At 43.2% G+C, this 20,375-nt stretch overlaps 1 protein-coding gene across 3 annotated transcripts in view; it reads right to left on the reverse strand.

The window, feature by feature from the left end:
- kifc3 (kinesin family member C3) overlaps positions 1 to 20,375 on the reverse strand; it is a 34,709-nt gene extending 14,334 nt beyond the window's left edge. For all 3 annotated transcript variants that reach the window (XM_084541768.1, XM_084541769.1, XM_084541770.1), the window contains exons 1-6: positions 20,220 to 20,375; positions 5,697 to 5,817; positions 2,309 to 2,451; positions 1,795 to 1,945; positions 1,014 to 1,081; positions 782 to 847 (exon numbers count right to left, since the gene is read on the reverse strand). In XM_084541768.1, coding sequence (XP_084397894.1) covers positions 782 to 847; positions 1,014 to 1,081; positions 1,795 to 1,945; positions 2,309 to 2,451; positions 5,697 to 5,778 — 510 coding nt within the window. In that variant the 5' untranslated portion in view covers positions 5,779 to 5,817; positions 20,220 to 20,375. The remainder of the gene's footprint in view (positions 1 to 781; positions 848 to 1,013; positions 1,082 to 1,794; positions 1,946 to 2,308; positions 2,452 to 5,696; positions 5,818 to 20,219) is intronic.

Genomic DNA, 20,375 nt, shown 5'->3' on the forward strand with positions numbered 1-20,375 from the left:
TGCTCTAATAACTCCTATAGTATCTGGATGCTCTAATAACTCCTGTAGTGTCTGGATGCTCTAATAACTCCTGTAGTGTCTGGATGCTCTAATAACTCCTATAGTATCTGGATGCTCTAATAATGCATATAGTATCTGCATGCTCTAATAACTCCTATAGTGTCTGGATGCTCTAATAACTCCTGTAGTGTCTGGATGCTCTAATAATGAATATAGTGTCTGGATGCTCTAATAACTCCTATAGTATCTGGATGCTCTAATAACTCATATAGTATCTGGATGCTCTAATAACTCCTATAGTGTCTGGATGCTCTAATAACTCCTATAGTATCTGGATGCTCTAATAATGCATATAGTATCTGGATGCTCTAATAACTCCTATAGTATCTGGATACTCTAATAACTCATATAGTATCTGGATGCTCTAATAACTCCTATAGTGTCTGGATGCTCTAATAACTCCTATAGTATCTGGATGCTCTAATAATGCATATAGTATCTGGATGCTCTAATAACTCCTATAGTATCTGGATACTCTAATAACTCCTATAGTATCTGGATGCTCTAATAACTCCTGTAGTGTCTGGATGCTCTAATAACTCCTATAGTATCTGGATGCTCTAATAACTCCTATAGTGTCTGGATGCTCTAATAATGCATATCGTGTCTGGATGCTCTTTGTGACCGTCGTCCAAGTGAAGATGGGGTTAAATTAAAGGATTACATTTATATGCTCTAACAGCTCTATTTTTTAAAGAGCTCTGGTCCAGCGGCATCTCACCAGTTCAGAGCGAAGTCTCTCCACCTCCTGACTCTGGTCCAACAGCTTCTCCTCCAGCTCTTCCACCTGCAGACATAGCATCACATGATAGTTCAGAATAAGATAATAGATTTATTTACTCTAAGAAGAAATGCAGCTCTTAAACATCTTGTTTAATCGTTAAACATTTTAGTTTTTCCACTTGTATGAACTTGAACATGAAATGTACTAAACATGTCCTGTGATTCAGTACCTGCGAGCGCAGCCGAGAGACGAGCTGCTCTTCTTCTTGACGTTCACCGGGTGGAAACACCCTCACACCTACACACAGATTCATTTAAACATTCATTAACAGAATCATTTAGTTGATGAAGACTCTTTTTGTCCCAGAGGAAGGCGAGTCTGCACGGTACAGAGCTCCTAACATGTCTGTGGATCAGTACTAGAGCTTGTGTCACCACTGATGAGATTCATTCAGAGAATATCTTGGTTTCTCTCATTTATGAAAGAGATTTCCTCCAAACTAGTCTTTCATCTTTCAATGCGTCTTTGGTTTTATTGTCAGACTTTTTAAATCCTGACGCTGCTCTCAGAGCTGGAGCTTCTGATCGAAGGACGAAGGAGAAGGAGGAGATATAAAAGATGAATTGGGGGATTTTATAAATTGATGGATCTTTAAATGAAGATTCATTTGAATCTTTGTTTTTTTTTTTAACACAGTGAATATGTTGTTGATTATGTCAGACATAAAAGTTTCTTCGATGGAAATCAACGTGTTTCTCTAAAGTGAGATTGAAGATTAGTCAGGAAGTCAGAAACACTTCTCAGTCGTTTTTATGTGGAGGAAAAGATGGAAAATAAACCAGATGACATGTATGGCTGACCAACTAAATGTTGGAGGATCCAGGTGGTGCAGAGGGATTTTATTTTCTGGATCAGAATGAAAACCAGATGAGGAGTTACTGGGTCTAGATTCCTGTTTTTCTAAAGCTGCATGGAGATTTAAGTCGAGTTATTTTGATCGACCCACTCACCGCTGGCCTGGACGCCCCCAGCCGTCCTCTCCTGGACGCCCCCGGCTGTCCTCTCCTGGACGCTGTGCTGCAGCTGCTGGAGCAGCAGGTGACGAGTCACTTCTTCAGAGCGAAGACGAGCCTGAAACTCACACACTTTGTCTTGCAGCGTCTGGACACAGAGACACATGGAGGAAAGACATCAGACATCTTCTCGAAGCTTCAGAGATTGCCGCTACACTACGCGCTCTACCTGCAAGACACAACTGAGGGAAGTAAAGAATATCGGCTAAACGAAGAAGAGAAGAAAAAGAAACTACTGACAGAAGAAGAATGAAGGTTTTTACGTTGGCAGAAGTCCACCAGCACGACCAGGTGACCTTCTGAGATGAAGACAGCGTGGACAAAAATGGAGACAAAAGTGGATGACAGAAAAAAGAAGAGACAGAAACAAAGAAAGGATCCTGATATTCAGACAAAGACACTGTCCTCCACAGAGACAATACGTTACTGTCGCTAAAACTCTGGTGTTTACCTGAATGAGCAGCTGCTGGCTGGGTGCGTTGGTTTCGCTGACCTCGGCGGTTAAAGACGGGCGCTGTGAGAAGGTGGCGGTGGGCAGAGACAGGAAGGAGCCGTCGTCTTCAACATCACTCATCAGGAAGTCCACTGAACTCGCTAAAGAGACAGAGACACTTTGTGTTTGTAACAGCGTCATGTGGAGGTTACGTTCTCAGTGCATCTGCTGCCTTGCTAAAAGGACTTCAGGTTTATCATCGTTTTATTTTTCCTGGATGTGTAAAATATTTGCTCCAGGCCACGTGCTGAAGTGTTTTTATGTCTGAAACTTCAAGTCGAGGGGCAACGTGTTTCCTGAGGAGAAAGAACATTCTCAGTGAATGTAATCTTTAAGCAGATTTGTGATTACTGAGGTCAGTGAACACAACGAGAAACAACGTGAACTGAGCTCCTGAGTAAACCTGGAAACCAGTCCGACCAGATAACAGCCGCTGACACATTAACCTGCTCGTACCGGTGCTTTGCTGCATGCTCACATTTTTCCTCAAATCTTATCAACCTGAGAACAATCTGCTCTCTGTGGGGAAATCTGAGCATTAAACCGACTTAACTCACACATAAAAGTTTCCTTTCTTTGCGTCTCTGGTCGTTTATTTCTTGTTACCCAACCTAAAGATTAGAAAATCCTTGAATGCAGTCAACACAGGACCAAATACCTCCACTAGGAGTTAAAATGAGGATTTTAATTTGATTTCATTTGATAATTTGATCCTCTTGGATCAGACCAAGGTGAAGCATCTGAACAACATCACAAGGAAAATGATGTTTTGAATCTTTTATTGTAAATAAATCTGATAATGACACCTTCAGGATCAGATGCTATTATCACCTCCTGTGTTTGAATAATTGTCCTCCAGCCTCAGGCTTTTATCTTTGACCTTCCTTCCAGAACAGTTCCTTCAGTTTTAAGACACTGAAGTTCTCTTCATGTTTCAGATCCCCCACATTTGGGTTCAGATCCACACTGGAAGCTTTGACTCATCCACTCATAGCCCTCCATTTCTGGTGGATAGGTTTAGTATTCAGGTTCATCCTCTTTGATTTGATTCAGAATTCAGAGTTGAACTGAGAGTTGCCCAGTTTCTGAGGCAGAGAAGAAACCCAACCAGAACTTTTCCACCAGGTTCTTCTCCTGAAAAGCTCCTAACATGTCGACTGTTTGATTCTCTGACAAACAGTAGCTTTGTTCTGTTTGGACCAAGAAGAAGAACAGTAGATGTGTCACCTTGACACCAACAGCTGCAGAGAAACACTTTAAATCAGCCGAGGCGGTTGTAGTTTCTGCAGCGGATCCTGAGATGTAGACTTTTACTGGAATCAGACGCTCTGATAGTTGGACAATCTGAGAAATGATTCATTTCAAATAAATGTAAGAGTTAAATGTTTTATGCTTCATTTGTTTTTCCCCATTGATCTGTAGACTCAGTTTCAAAGAGGATCGAATGTTTACAAAGGCATAAGTACACACTCGCTAATGGAAGATAAACCTGCTTTAAACCAAACACTGAAGTATTAGAACAGGATTAGTCTGAGTCTGCAGCTTCTGGACACAGCGTTCATTTATTCATTATTATTTCAGTCTCTGACGACTGCAGCAGAATGAGACATCTGACTTTAATCACAGGTCATCAATACATGAGCAGAAAGTGAAGGTTCAATGATCTGATCGGGTCCGACTGCTTCCATCCTAATGTTTTATTAAAGGAGTTTGTAAAACAAACAAAACTAATATTTGATTCAACATTATAACGTAGTCGTTCAGCTTTAAGAATATTTTAATTTAACAGGAGTTACTTTATCAGAGCGTTACAAACCTGACTACGAACCTAGCTAACAAACCTAGCTAAAAAACCTAGCTAACAAACCTGACACCTAGCTAACAAACCGAGCTAAAAAACCTAGCTAACAAACCTGACACCTAGCTAACAAGCCTGACACCTAGCTAATAAACCTTGCTAAAAAAAACTAGCTAACAAGCCAAGCTAACAAACCTGACACCTAGCCAACAAGCCTGACACCTAGCTACTAAAACTAACTAAAAAACCTGACACCTAGCTAACAAACCAAGCTAACAAACCTGACACCTAGCTAACAAGCCTGACACCTAGCTAATAAACCTTGCTAAAAAAAACTAGCTAACAAACCAAGCTAACAAACCTGACACCTAGCAAACAAACCTAGCTAACAAGCCTAGCTAACAAACCTGACACCTAGCTAACAAACCTAGCTAACAAGCCTGACACCTAGCTAACAAGCCTGACACCTAGCTAATAAAACTAGCTAAAAAACCTGACACCTAGCTAACAAACCTAGCAAGCATCGTTTGTCAGCTCCAGTCCTGACATCTGTGTTATGTCACTGAGCTGATGATGAGGGTTAGGGTTAGGTTGGGGAAGAAGGGCATGGGCACGGGGGAATGAAATGTATAAAATACCTTCGTTTGGCTCCTTTTAATAAACCAGGGTTGGTTAAAGACAGTGGGAAACTGTTAAAAGTAATAAATGTAATAAAAAGACCCATAAAAATAATAAAAAATGCCAAAGATCGTAGTTAAAAAAGAGGGGGGGGGGGGGTTGGGTAGCTGGGTTAGGGTTAGGGCGTCCTCATCGTTCTGTCTTAGAGGAATTATTGTAGTTTTATTGTGATGTCGTTTACATGCTGCTCTAATCTGAAAACACAAACGTCCCTGATACTAGATCACTTTTATCAGGTTTGTTTCGTTTCAGTTTCATTTGTTGATTTTAGTTCAAGGATCAGCCTGAGTCTGAAGGTTTCAACTTTGTTCAGCGTTCTAGTTTCTGTGACAGTAACTGAATCGGACTAAAAGAAAAGAAATGAGAAAATAAATAATAATAATAATAATAACACAGCTGCAGCTCCAGCTGACGCTCTAACCAGGTAACTGGAAACTCCAGACTTTCCTCCCTAATCTAAAGGATGGATCCTGAGATGAGGGCGAAGACGATGTGTCAGGAGAGTTTCTTCTATTTTCTGAATCTGTGTCACATCCTACAGATTAAAGGTCTAAATAACACGACTGATTTTCTAACAGGTAACAGCAGCAGAAAACATCTATGTGACAATAGCTCCAGTGTTTGTGAACCTGAGGCTTTCTACTGGGACTGTAAACGGATCAGCTGAGAGCCAAGCAGCAAACACATGAAGAGACAAACTCACCAGGTCGTAGTGACTCTCAGGTTTCCTCTCTGCATGCAGCTCCATTCATTCATGACTCACCTCTCTCTGCTGTCATGAAAAATGCAGCCACGGTGGGGTTTCCTCCCCCTCCCTCCTCCCCCTCCCTCCTCCACTCCCTCCCTCCTCTGCAGCAGCGTCTGACTCACCGTCCAATGAGACGTCGTTCTTCCAGAGCTCCTGCAGGCAGTGGGCGTGGCCGAGGTCCCAGGTCTTTCTTGTGCTGAACATGACCGCCGGGCTGAGCAGAGCATTGGACGGTTGGACCGGCTGGAGACAGAGGGACAGAGTCACAACAGGGACCAGGCTGACACCACAGCTCCCCCAGTGGCTGCTCTTGCTGGCCTGAAGCCACGCCCCCTCCACTAATACTTAAAAGCCACGCCCCCTTCATTAATAAATAAAAAGCCACACCCCTTCGCTAATAATTACACAAGCCACGCCCCCTCCACTAATAAATGCACGGCCACGCCCCCTTCACTTATAAAATAAATAACCAACACCCCTAATAATGAAGCCACGCCCCTTCACTAATAAAACAAAATATCCACGCCTCCTAACTAATAAACCACACCTTCAATGAATAAATAAATAGGCCACACCCCCTATAAAGAACTCCAGAGCAGATGCTAATGGCTAGTCTAATGAAGATGCTACTAGTAATGCAAATTTGACAGAGATGCTATTGGAGATGCTAATAGCTAGCATGTCAGTTCTGCTTCCCATCAGTGTGTCTTTGTTCATATAGACCTCTGAAGCTAAACCAGGTAGATTTCCAGTAATGTTAGCAACCTTTAGCAGCAGTTAGCATCATAGCATGAAGAGAATTATGTTCTGACCAGGTTTCATCAGGAAGGATTGTAATCTGTTAATCCTCAGAGCAGATGACCTCGTTAACGCCCGACGACCAACAGACAACAGCTGATCATCATCAGAGCCTCTCATCGTCCTCTTCTGAGAGGACACTCCAGGTATGATTCAAGATATAATATAAGACAGAGGTTCTCAAACTTTTTACACCAAGTACCACCTCAGAAAATACTTGGCTCTCCAAGTACCACCATAATGACCAAATTCAGAATACAGTAAGTATTCATTAAAAACAAGAATACTTACTGTACATTTACAAGTATATTTAATATTGTTGGTCACTGTAACATTACACGCAGTTTTAACAGTAACACTGCTTAAATATAGGAAAATAAAAAAACTGGACTTAATGAATCAAATAAAATATAACATAAAAGTTAAATAAACATTGTACATCTATGTGGGAACGCTACGTACCAGAAGCTAGGCTAAGTAGGCTATCAAGTTAATTTGTATCTCCTTTCATTTTCTTTTCATCGGTTGATTAGATATTTTCATCTATTCTAATATGTTGGACAGTATTTCACGTTTTAAATTTATTTTATTTATATTTAATAAAGTGATTCTCTTTCACACCACTAGAGGGAGCTTCCCTAACCCCACCCACCGAGGGGCCACATTTGAATTCAACTAAACCTGAAATGAACTAATTAATTATTGACTTTTCCACCAGTCAGTCTCCTTCAACTTATCTCTGTCAACTTATTGCTCTGTTTTTAAGTCCAGTGGCCACCGGGGGCCTCCAGGGCCCAACAGGGGCCAACAGGGGCCTCCAGGGCCCACCAGGGCCCACCAGGGGCCACCAGGGGCCTCCAGGGGCCCTAAATCTGCTTGGTAGTCCATACACAGACAAGGTCATGCTTTAATTCATGCTTTAATGAGGAAACTTGGAGACATCTGGGTAGGACAGAGAGAATTTACTGTAGACCGTCCAGTTCATTAGGTACACCTGTTCTACTGCTTAGTCGTGCTCTTTACTCTAAACTGACACCTTCACTCTTCACCCTCAGAAAGTTAGTGAGTCTGAATAAAACCACACATATGCTGACATATTATTAACGTTGATAGCTGCTGACACTTCACCTCTTATCACCACAGTCAGAGTCAGACTCAGATTTAAGCGGTTCTGATCCAGGTGGACGTCAGTAAATCTATTCTTCCACTTGAGCACAAACACAACTGTGGATTCTCAAAAGACAAACTGAAACTTCTGAGACGAGACTGAAGCCACCATCACCACCACGTATGGGGACGTTTTCTGACATAGAAATGTAGGCGTTACGTGAAAACACAGAGAATAAAGAACCAACATATAAAAGAAACTAATGATTTAGTCACTGACTAGAGTCTGAACCGTTCTCTGGGTTTAACTGGTGGAGACGTTACGATCCTCCTCCTCCTAAACTGGGTCAGACCATCTAGGCTAATGTCTTAGCATATCAGGCTAAAGCTTTAGCTTATTAGGCTAATGTTTTAGTTTGCTAAAGCTAACTGCTACGCTAACGTTTTAGCATCTCGTCTGAGATGCGTTCATAGTTTAGTTTAATTAATGTCTGTTCCATTAACGGCCTGCAGGATTTTACTCAGCAGTATATTAATGTGTTTATTACTACTTTAATATTTAAATGAGTTTTTTTTGTAAAATTATATTAATATTTAATCTAATCCAGACCAACTGGTTCCTTTCTCTGTGTAGTCTGCATGTTCTCCCTGTGTCTGCGTGGGTTCTCTCCAGGTTCTCCAGCTTCCTCCCACCGTCCAAAGACATGCTGGTTAGGTTCATCGGTGATTCTAAATTGGCCGTAGGTGTGAGTGTCTCTCTGTGTTAGCCCTGTGATAGACTGGAGACCTGTCCAGGGTGGACCCCCCCTCTAGACCAATGACAGCTGGGATAGACCGGAGACCTGTCCAGGGTGGACCCCCCCTCCAGACCAGTGACAGCTGGGATAGACCGGAGACCTGTCCAGGGTGGACCCCCCCCCTCTAGACCAGTGACAGCTGGGATAGACTGGAGACCTGTCCAGGGTGGACCCCCCCCTCTAGACCAGTGACAGCTGGGATAGACCGGAGACCTGTCCAGGGTGGACCCCCCCTCTAGACCAGTGACAGCTGGGATAGACCGGAGACCTGTCCAGGGTGGACCCCCCCCTCTAGACCAATGACAGCTGGGATAGGCTCCACGCCCCCAGGACCCGCCAGAGGACAAGAGGTTACAGAAGATGAATGAATGAATAATATTTAATCATTAACTCAATAACTGGAGGGTAAATATTTAAATATTTCCTTTTGTTCATTTTGACACTTTACAGACAAATAATAAAAAATCCAATAAGAATCTAATTTTGTGCAGGAGGTTGCATGAAACAACAGACGAGAAGAAATAACAACAATAATAATGATAATGAAGCTTCCAGAGATTTAATAAATGATTTTCAGTCATTTAAATTGTCTCAGTGTGATTCTGACCTATTTTAACAAAGACACGTTCAGTTAAATCAGCTGCAGCTGCTTTAGAGATGGAGACGCGTCCAACGAGCAGAAAACAGACAAACAGAGATAAAACGTTAACGGACAAACACAGGATCGTCATCAGAGACAGAGCTGTCGAGTCTAATCAGGTCATCAGAGAAACAAGCGTCTGCATCAGGTTACAGTCAGACCTCCATCTGTGTTCAACACGTCTGCATCCATCCTCCACCCTCCATCCTCCATCCCTCCACCCTCCATCCTCCTCTTTGTGCCCGTCTCCTACCTCCCTCCCTGCGGCCTCCTCGTCCACATCATCCCTCCATCTTTGCTGCAGCTTCAGGCCGACACTCAGCAGCAGGGTTAGCGTCAACACCACCCACCGACCCCCCTGCCTCCTCCCTCTGTTTCCCTAGTAACAGCACAGCAGCATCACACCTCCTGTAGCCCCTCCCCCTCCTCCATCAGTAGATTCAGTGAGAGGAGCCCCCCCCCACTGAAATATTCAACACAGTGTGTGTCTGCTTGGATTCCTCATGTTGTGAGGACAGCTGCACACAGTCACATGATGAGACTGAACACTCCTGATTGGCTGTCAGAGAGGAGATCAGGTTATTTTAGATAGGGTTAGGTTAAGGTTATTTTAATGTTAGTTGTGATTAATTTAAGGTTGGACTGAGGCTATATTTATCTTTGTTATGTTCTTCTTCATGTGTATTAAAGTCAATCACCAACAGATTCATTCAAAGCTGGAGAACTGAGAGAAAACACCTCCCCATTCATTCAGAGTTTAGAGCTGAATATTAAAGGATTATTTTATCTTAATGATAATCAACGGTTGGTTTGTTTCTGGATCCAGGTTAGAATCAGATCTAATGTTTCAGGTGTTTTAGTTTTAAGTCAGGTAAAAACAAACTGAAACCATCCGAGACCTTTAAAGGTTTTACAAGAAGTGTGAGGTCCAGGATGAAGGTCAGAGGAGCTCAGGTCATCATCCTCTCATAACCATGAATACATGCATGTTATCTAACAGACTCCAGAGGATTTCATGTTTCATGACGGAAAAACAAAGAACAGCTGATCTGGTTCTTCACTAACCCTAACCTCATTAGGTACACTGGTGTAAACATCTGAGTTCTGGTACTGAGCAGTAGTTGATAATAAACGTGTTTTACTGAACTGACACGTGTTCCTAATATTTTGACTTTGTATTCAGTGGGTGCGTCAGGTCCAGGTGAGTATCAGGTCATTACCAGACTCTAGTCATCAAATCTAATTTTGTTTATATGCCACTTTTCATATTTAAAAGCTACAAAGTGTCTCACAGAGGCCACAAACAGCAAAGACAAAAACCCAACCATGACATGGCTGGACACAGAGACCTGGAGCAAGGAGGAAACCACCTTTGGGGGCCGACCACACTGAGAGGGCCTCCAGCCCACGACTACAGGGAGCGTCGCCATAGAGACGGCCCCGACCCAGGCAGACAGGAGGCCCCCCACCAAGGTGCAGAGCCCTCCAGCCCCCCGGGTCAGAGCCGCCCACAGGACAGCACCCCCGTCAGTAGACCAGCAGCAGCTCCCAGTGTGGTAGCACCCCCCCCCCCCCCCCCCCGAAAACCTTCATCACAGCTTCTGTACTGTTTCTAAAGACATCAACCAAGAACTAGACCAAGAACTGGACCAAGAACTACAAAAAGAACTGGACCAACAACTGGACCAACAACTGGACCAACAACTACAAAAAGAACTAGACCAAGAACTAGACCAAGAACTAGACCAAGAACTAGACCAAGAACTACAAAAAGAACTAGACCAAGAACTAGACCAAGAACTGGACCAAGAACTACAAAAAGAACTGGACCAAGAACTGGACCAAGAACTACAAAAAGAACTGGACCAAGAACTGGACCAAGAACTAGACCAAGAACTACAAAAATAACTAGACCAAGAACTAGACCAAGAACTACAAAAAGAACTGGACCAACAACTGGACCAACAACTACAAAAAGAACTAGACCAAGAACTACAAAAATAACTAGACCAAGAACTAGACCAAGAACTACAAAAATAACTAGACCAACAACTGGACCAACAACTGGACCAACAACTACAAAAAGAACTGGACCAACAACTGGACCAACAACTGGACCAACAACTACAAAAAGAACTAGACCAAGAACTACAAAAATAACTAGACCAAGAACTACAAAAAGAACTAGACCAAGAACTAGACCAAGAACTACACCAACAACTACAAAAAGAACTAGACCAAGAACTACAAAAATAACTAGACCAAGAACTGGACCAAGAACTACAAAAAGAACTGGACCAACAACTGGACCAACAACTACAAAAAGAACTAGACCAAGAACTACAAAAATAACTAGACCAACAACTGGACCAACAACTGGACCAACAACTACAAAAAGAACTGGACCAACAACTACAAAAAGAACTAGACCAAGAACTACAAAAATAACTAGACCAAGAACTAGACCAAGAACTACAAAAAGAACTAGACCAAGAACTAGACCAAGAACTACACCAACAACTACAAAAAGAACTAGACCAAGAACTACAAAAATAACTAGACCAAGAACTGGACCAAGAACTACAAAAAGAACTGGACCAACAACTGGACCAACAACTACAAAAAGAACTAGACCAAGAACTACAAAAATAACTAGACCAAGAACTACAAATGAACTAGACCAAGAACTAGACCAAGAACTACACCAAGAACTACAAAAAGAACTAGACCAAGGGAAACAGTGAAGGTGGATTCGGAGCAGAACTTCCAGATGAAGCCGACAGACCGAAGACAACGACGTTGGATTTGACCAATAACAGAAGAGTTGAGTTTTATTTGACGTCTGAATCAAAGAGCAGCAGCTTCCTCTCATAAAAACACTGTAAAAGGTTAATGGTTAAAGTTTAGTGTGGTTTTAAATCTACTTTCACTTCTGATAAAGTTTATTATTTGGCTCCAGACGGTCTTTTCATTCTCAGTCGAGTCCGACCAGAGAAACAGAAATAATTAAAATAACTCATTAAGTGTAAATATGCTCAGTATTAGTCGTTAATTAACTTTCTACTGATGAACCATGAACAGCCTGGAGTTGAACTCACTGCTGACCAAGAACTGTAGAGTTCTCTCATTTAATATTTATACCTAATTATTATTTATTTATTGGTTCAGCTGTTCAGTTCAAGTTAATGATTCTTATTGTTGTTGACCTGAGTTAAATGTTTCTAATACATTAACAACATGGAGGTTGTTTGTTCATGAATCCTTGCATTTACATCAGTGTGTTGTTGTTCTCAGTAGATGAAGACACGTTTAGCTCAAACCTCAAACTCAAACTCTGACCAAACACAGGAAGGTTAAATAAAATCAGCTGCAGGGAAAGAGACGGGAAGGATTAAATGTAGAGACAGAGATGTCCCCGTTATTATATAAATGTAGTTTGTTATATAATATCATTTACTGGATAAATGTAATGGATTATATAAATGTAATGTATAAATGTAGTTTGTTATATAAATGTAATGTATAAATGTAGTTTGTTTCGTTTTTAATCTAACATCTAAATTTAACGTCCGTCTCTGAAGTGTCCTCCGTCTCCTCACCTGGACTCTCTTCCTGTTAGGGGGGTAACAACGTCCGACCCCTCGCCTACTCTTCCCTTCACCTCTTCCATCCACAGCTTTCACCAGACCTCCTCCACCTCCTCCAGTCCTGGACATCCCTCCACCCTCAGAGAAGCCTCCATCCACCCATCCAGCGTCCCTCCGTCCGGCGTCCTCTCTCTCAACCTCTGGGCCGTCCTCCTTGTAGCGGCGGTTCTTGAAGAGGCTATGCAGCGTCAGGACGGCTAGGGTGCACAGGACGTACATGACCCTGTCTCCACAGAGCGTCTCAGGTTCTGGACTACTTCTTCTTCTGCTGTGACGGGAGGTTTGGCTTCATCAAGGCCGTCTGGCTCCAGAGCCGACAGGACTCCGTGTCCTCATCAGCTGGTTTTAATCCTGCTGCTGAGTTCAGTTTGTTTAATCCTCTCCTCCCTCTCTGCTTTTGTCTCACCTGCTTCACCTCTGTCCTGGATCCCGCCCTCCCGTCCACATCACATTTCCACAGAACTGATAAACCTCTGAACCTTGGCCTCGATGCTGCTGCTGCCGTCACGACCACAGGTAGTCCACAGGTAACCAGAGACGAGAGTTTCTCACTGTAACTCAAGACTCACTGGAAAATAAAACGTCCAACGTGTTCACAGCCTCAACCAAACCACAGGGACTGAAGTGTGAAGTAGAAAGACTAAAATGAAACTAGTAACGATGATCAAGGCTGGACTAAATGTTCTGCAGTGATTCAAGAAAGTCAGAGAACGAGTGTCTTGCTGAAGGAGGATCGTCCATCTTAGTTCCTGCTGCAGGTCGATGACATTAAATCTTACTCTTCTGTCAGGTCTTCACCTCCATCAGAGAACGAGAACGAGAACGAGAACGAGAGAGAGAGAGAGAGAGAGAGAGAGAGAGAGAGGGCTCCAGTCTGAGTGCAACTCTCTCGCCCCACCTCCTCGTCCTGGGACCATCTGTTGGTTCAGGGTAAACCCGATGAGGACGGCGGACGCTCGCTGTGACGTAACCTCTCTCTAACTTTTCATGTTGCATTAATGGAAACAGGTTCCATGAACCAACTTTTACATTACTCACACGTCCACCCCCCCTCCCCCCTCTCCCCTCCCCCTGCAAACATGACATTCTGAGCATGCTCAGACCAGACAGCGCTAACCCGTCCCACTGTAAACAGAGCTGAGACTGTTTCTGGAGACAAAAGGAGTCGTTTCCACTACGACGAGTCCTTTCAGGGTCTTAATAAAAGGGGGCGGAGCCTCAGCAGGTTTTCATCACATGACTCCTGAGAATGATCCAGGGGTCACGGAGAAGGGGTCTACTCTAAACTCAGTCTGATGCAGATGCAGCACAAGTCTAGCTTCGTGCTAAGCTAGGCTAACTGTCCCCCTAGCTTACACACAGCATATAATCTATGACAAACTGTTAACTAGCTTAGCACAGACTGAAAGCAGGGTGTAAACAGCTAGCCTAGATTTGATTGCAGAAATGAGGGGACGCTGTTAGCCTAGCATAGCATAACGAAACAAGGGGGAAACCGTTAGCCTGGCACAGCAAAAGAAACAAGGGGAAACTGTTCGCCTAGCTTACCACAAAGACCAGAAACTAGGGCGAAACCATTAGCCTAGCTTAGCACACACATTGAGCTAGGCTTGCTCAGTGGTTTCCCACAGTTTTCAACCATTAGCCTAGCTTAGCACAAGGATTAGAACTGTTGGGCACAAAGATTGAAAAGTGGGGGCTGTTAGCTTAGCTTCTGTCCTTTCTGACACTCTGATGTGGTGCAGCTTTTTATTTTTCTCCATGCAAGGCCTCATCCATCTTGACATAACACCAAACATCCTGCAGGACGCCGTGCCAGCTACATCAAACAGTAACCGCTCTAAATAAAACTATAAAAGGGTGTGGAGAGGGAGGAATGTGCGTCAGTTAGCAGATCTGAATGTGGGTAGGGTCGGACGATTACATTTATAGTTTTATGTCGGAAATTCAAGTTATACAGCTGAGGTAAACATTTATTTCTGTTATGCAACAGAGACTCTGGTTAACATTTAACAATTATTTCTATTACAGATCAGGTTTGACTCCAGGTGTTTGTCCTGGGGGGGGGGGGCAGGAGTGTGTTTGTCCTGGAGGGGGCGGTGCAGGAGTGTGTTGGTCCTGTAGGGGTCGGTGCAGGAGTGTGTTGGTCCTGGAGGGGGCGGTGCAGGAGTGTGTTGGTCCTGTAGGGGGCGGTGCAGGAGTGTGTTTCGTCCTGTAGGGGGCGGTGCAGGAGTGTGTTCGTCCTGTAGGGGGCGGTGCAGGGGTGTGTTTGTCCTGTGGGGGGGGGGGGGTCTGCAGCAGTAAAGTACATCAATGAAACGGGACAAAGGTGTCAACTTAGTGGTGGTTATGCTTTTCGCGATCACATTTAGCAAAGGTCTGTGTTTTATTCGCAAATTTTTATATTTTAAACTCACATCCCATAATACTCCATTTTTACACTGTGTAACCTAATTTGTTTCATCGTCACCATTAAGGGACAAACGTGTCCTCTTCAAAAACGCCATGAAAACAGCAGGTTAATATATTTCTCTACATCTTTTAATCCACTTCGGTCCTAATAAATAAAAGCTTGATTAATTTCTGACCAGTGTTTGTGATGGCATCATCATCATTTTGTTAAAAAAACATCTTTTCAATAAATGCTAAGTGGATTTTTCATGGGGGGGATTATTAGAGCCTTGGATATGTGGATATAATGATATGACTTAGATGGATTTGTTGGTTTTTTGTAGTGTCAGATTTAAAAAACAACTCCCAATAAAAGCCATTAAAACTGCAATTACAAGCTGCACTTTGGCTTTTTTCACATTCACTCTGTCTTTCAAGAAACAGGATAAAAGATGTAACCCTCAATTAAACACACACAATGTAAATAATCTTAAAATCAGGTGTGAGGGAACGTGCATTTGTAAATGCTTCTTGTGTCTTTTTAAATCTAAGTTGGGGTTGCTGTATTTTCCTGTACAGCAGAATTCTAACAAATAAAAAGGGCTAGTTCTGCCTTCTCTCCATCTCTTTCTTTCTGTCATGTCTTTATTTTCTCGGTGGTTTGACCAAAACTTCAGCTTCGAGTTATTTCAGGAGGAAATTACAGGCGAGCAGCCGCGCGGAAACTCTGAAACAGACGAGTGACCGACGACGTCAGTCGAGTGAAAATAGAAAAACTGCAGGAAAAACTGAAGGAGAAGAAAGAAGTAGAGGAGGAGTTTCTGTTCAGTCTCTGTTCCTGCTTTACACCAACAACTCAAAGTCTGATGGAGGAAAAGCTTAGCTTAGCTTAGCTTAGCTTAAAGACTGGAGGGAGCAATCAATACTTTGAGATTTAAACACAAAAGATCAAACCTGGTCAGTGAACGCACCACTGAACCTTTAGGTTGTCAGTTTAGATGTAATGAGCAGTTCAGTCTAGAACTGATCATCATGTCCTTATGGCTTCTAGCAGCGACAGCGCCCTCTGCTGGATCTTTAATCACACAACCACTGAAAATAATTTGATTTTAGTTCAGACCATGTTTATCAACCAACATCATGTAAATGTTGCAGAATAATTAACGTCTCAGCTGTTCAGTCACTAAAGAACAACAACATGTGATCATCTTCATCACAGCTGGAAGGAATCTGAGTTCAGCTCCACATCTCTGAGGAGCAGCGTCTTCTTTCAAATCTATGTAGTAAATACACAGAACTCCTTTAACTTTAGAGAGCAGTTCTTATTTTGATTAACATATAGTTATTCATTACTATTAGTTAGATCAGGATGTACTGGTTCTCAAATGTCATTTAAAACTAGAAACCTTCAGGTTGAACCTTTGAACAGACGCTAAGAAGACGTTTTTAGGACCAGACGTGATGCCGCTGGTCGTCTCTGCTGCAGCTTTCTGTCTGAACTCGGAGGTGAAGCAGTAAATACGATTTCCTCTGAACCTCGTGCTGCAGATTTCACTGAGCGTCTCTGAACATCTGCTCTAAATCTTCAGCCTGACTCAAAGATGGACACAGCAGTTTAAACCCGACTGTCCTTCAACAGAGACATGTGACGTTATTCATGGAGCTTAACTGCATTAAAGCTCCTCAGTGACCGCTTCCTTTAAAACTACAACAGTCCAAACTAATGCTAGACTCTAGACATGAATCTGAAAAGTTCCTCAGGCTTTTAGTACAGGTCTCTTCAGGGTGAACGTTACACTCCTCATTTTAATATTCTCTAAAAGACAAGATAAGATACCTAGCTACCAGCTAAGCTAACACAGGACATTTATCTACAACAAGTAAGACTCCACCAGTTAAACTCTGACATTGGATAAGCAGCAGTGCATTCTGGGATACCTGGCTGTACCAAGTCACCATCAGAATAGAATAGAATAGAATGTCTTTTTTTGCCATTGTGGTACAACGAAATTAAGGACAAGGACTGGTTACCTCCTGAAGTTTCAGTGTTTTAATTTCAACTTTTAGTGAAATACAACTTCAAACTGAACCACTGATGATACAGTTGATTATTATTATTATTATTATTACCATCATGTTCTAAATAACAAAAAAAATGACAAAAATAGAGACACTTCCCTAGTGGACACTCAGTGGCCCCTGGCTAATGTAGCAGCTAGGCTAACGGCTAGGCTAACGGCTAGGCTAACAGGTTCTATCTTCCTCCAGTCTGCAGGCTGAGGAGACTTTCTCTGATAAACAGCTGGAGCTGCAGAAATGAGACGTTCGCTGGCATTCAGTTAAACAGAGTTTTAATCTGGAGTCTCTGCTGCAGCTGAGATCTGTGGGGAGATTTTAAAGTGAAACACTGAGCTCAGGTTTAAACACGCACTCACATTCTGAACCTTGATTTTAAACTTTTAAAGATCCTCAAGTTGAGAAAAGATGAACTTTTGATTCTGAGAGAACCCTCAACCACTAACTGACAGACGAATAATAATGGATAATAATCCATCAGTCCTGACAAAATATGAATCTGAAGCCGTCTCCACACTTAGGAAGTTTCTGCTCGTCTGTCATCAGACTGAAACAGTTTCTGAATAAATGCGAAGAGGAAAGGAGGAAGGCTGGAGGTTCAAGGGTTAAAACAGAGGTTCAGTTTGTTCCACGTCGGTAAAGAAGAAAACCAGAGTATTTATAGAACATGTGGAGCAGACACACCCTGACGTTACCGCCATCACAGCTCAGACACAGGAAGTCAGTCTACAGCCACAGTCCTCCAACATCTGTCTCCAACATCTGTGTCAAACTAGCTGAGGAATGCTAATGAATAATAACCTCAGAGCTACCGTGGCCGCGGCCGGTAGATTATTTAGATGTTTAGACACATTAACATAATCAAACTGATCCAAGAATAAACCTCCAGGTCTGAAACATGAAGCTAACGCTAACCTGCAGTTCCTCCAACGTCCTCTAGAGGCCTCACCATCACAGACCTCCAGGTTAAATCAACATGTTCTGGTTCATGAGGAACAACGTTTCTAGAACTCACCTAATTAAATCAGATCAAGGTTTAAAGTTCTGCAGAATGAAGGGGCGTGGCCTCTTTGACAGGTGGGTGTCCTCCTAGTTAACTAGCTGTCCTTACCCTCACCTCCACCTCTCTGGGAGTTAGACAAAGACGCCACACTGAGCTTCAGAACTAGAACTTCCAGCTCTAGTGACGATAGTTAAATGAATAAATCATCTCTGCTGCTTCATGTCCATCATGTGACTGGAACTACGAACGATTTCTGAACTCCAGGAAGCTAGGAAGAGCTACTGTTAGCTTGGAGGCTAGGAAGAGCTACTGTTAGCTGACAGGCTAGGAAGCTAGGAAGAGCTACTGTTAGCTGACAGGCTATTAAGCTAGGAAGAGCTACTGTTAGCTGACAGGCTAGGAAGCTAGGAAGAGCTACTGTTAGCTTGGGGGCTAGGAAAAGCTACTGTTAGCTTGGAGGCTAGGAAGAGCTATTGTTAGTTTGGAGGCTAGGAAGAGCTACTGTTAGCTTGGAGGCTAGGAAGCTAAGAAGAGCTACTGTTAGCTTGGAGGCTAGGAAGAGCTATTGTAAGTTTGGAGGCTAGGAAGAGCTACTGTTAGCTGACAGGCTAGGAAGCTCGGAAGAGCTACTGTTAGCTGAGAGGCTAGGAAGCTAGGAAGAGCTACTGTTAGCTAGGAGGCTAGGAAAAGCTACTGTTAGCTTGGAGGCTAGGAAGAGCTATTGTTAGTTTGGAGGCTAGGAAGAGCTACTGTTAGCTTGGAGGCTAGGAAGCTAAGAAGAGCTACTGTTAGCTTGGAGGCTAGGAAGAGCTATTGTTAGTTTGGAGGCTAGGAAGAGCTACTGTTAGCTGACAGGCTAGGAAGCTCGGAAGAGCTACTGTTAGCTGAGAGGCTAGGAAGCTAGGAAGAGCTACTGTTAGCTAGGAGGCTAGGAAAAGCTACTGTTAGCTTGGAGGCTAGGAAGAGCTACTGTTAGCTTGGAGGCTAGGAAGAGCTACTGTTAGCTTGGAGGCTAGGAAGCTAGGAAGAGCTACTGTTAGCTGAGAGGCTAGGAAGCTAGGAAGAGCTACTGTTTAGAAGTTCGACGTTTCTTAAAACTGAAACCTCTCTCCACTAAGAGGATCTGAACTATCCTAGAGTTTAGTCTGATGGTTGGTTAGTGAGCAGAGCCTGGGAGACGCCGCTGTGCTTCAGACAAGAACTCTACAAAGACTCCAGAGGAGATGCTAGTGGAGATGCTAACGGAGATGCTAGTGGCTAGCATAGCATCACTATCCTGTCATATCCAGCCTGAGTTATTGTCACTCTCTCCATCTGGATAAAATAGAATCATCTGTATCACCTGGACAGTCCTCCAACCAATCACAGACATCTAAACTAATCAGGTGACTTGTACAACTGCTGTTACTCTTCTGTCCATCACCACATTAAGCCCCGCCCACACGATCTGATTGGCCCGATAGATCTTTGTTGGAGCAGAATCAGTTCCCAACAGAGAGACTGTAGAACACAATGCTAATGGCGATGCTAATGATGAAGCTAACAGCTAGCATGTCAGCTGTGCTTTCTGCTCATATCGAGCTCTAAAACTAAACCAGGCAGATGTTTTGATCAATAATTACATCAGAGGATGAGAAATAAAACATCTGAACTAAAGAATAAACTTTTATAGTCACGTGGTAAATGTTCATAGATATAATGCTCAGGTATGTTTGAATTAAAGTTTATTATTTAGTGATTAATTAGACGATTAATGGGCGAATTATAAAATAATCAACAGATTAATAAAAAAATGTAAAATCAGCTGACTCTGTGACGACATTGATTGAAATTGATTCCAGCTGCATCGATTAATCGACCAATCAGCTTCCAGTTCGAGTCTTGGTTTATTGAACGGATACCGAGTTGATTGATTAATTGGTCGATCAGACTGAACTCATCATGAACCGATCACACTGATTGACAGCTGGCTGGCCTCCCCCCGTCGTCACCATAGAAACGGCCGGTGTCGAGCAGGTGAGGCCGCGGTTCTTTTGTCCCAATGAAAAGAGCTTTGAAGCGGTGGAAGCTGCTGGACGGCCCATGAAAAGAGGCGCAGAGCGGCGGTAAACACCGAGGACACACCGAGGACACCGACCGACGGAAGCAAGCAAGGGGAAAGTTTGGAGGGTGCAGACTTTGCTTACCTCCTGGTCCCGACTCCTCTTCCTCCTCTTCCTCCTCTTCCTCTCCCCGCTCCTTCCTCACGGTAAATCCTCTCGGACTGACTCAGAACAACCTCCCACTGCTCGGACCTGGTCTCGAGTTTAAACTCGGCTCCGTGGGTCCCTGAAGGTCTCTCC

The sequence above is a fragment of the Chelon labrosus genome (genome assembly GCF_963514085.1).
Source record: "Chelon labrosus genome assembly, chromosome: 3".
Taxonomy (NCBI): Eukaryota; Metazoa; Chordata; class Actinopteri; order Mugiliformes; family Mugilidae; genus Chelon; species Chelon labrosus.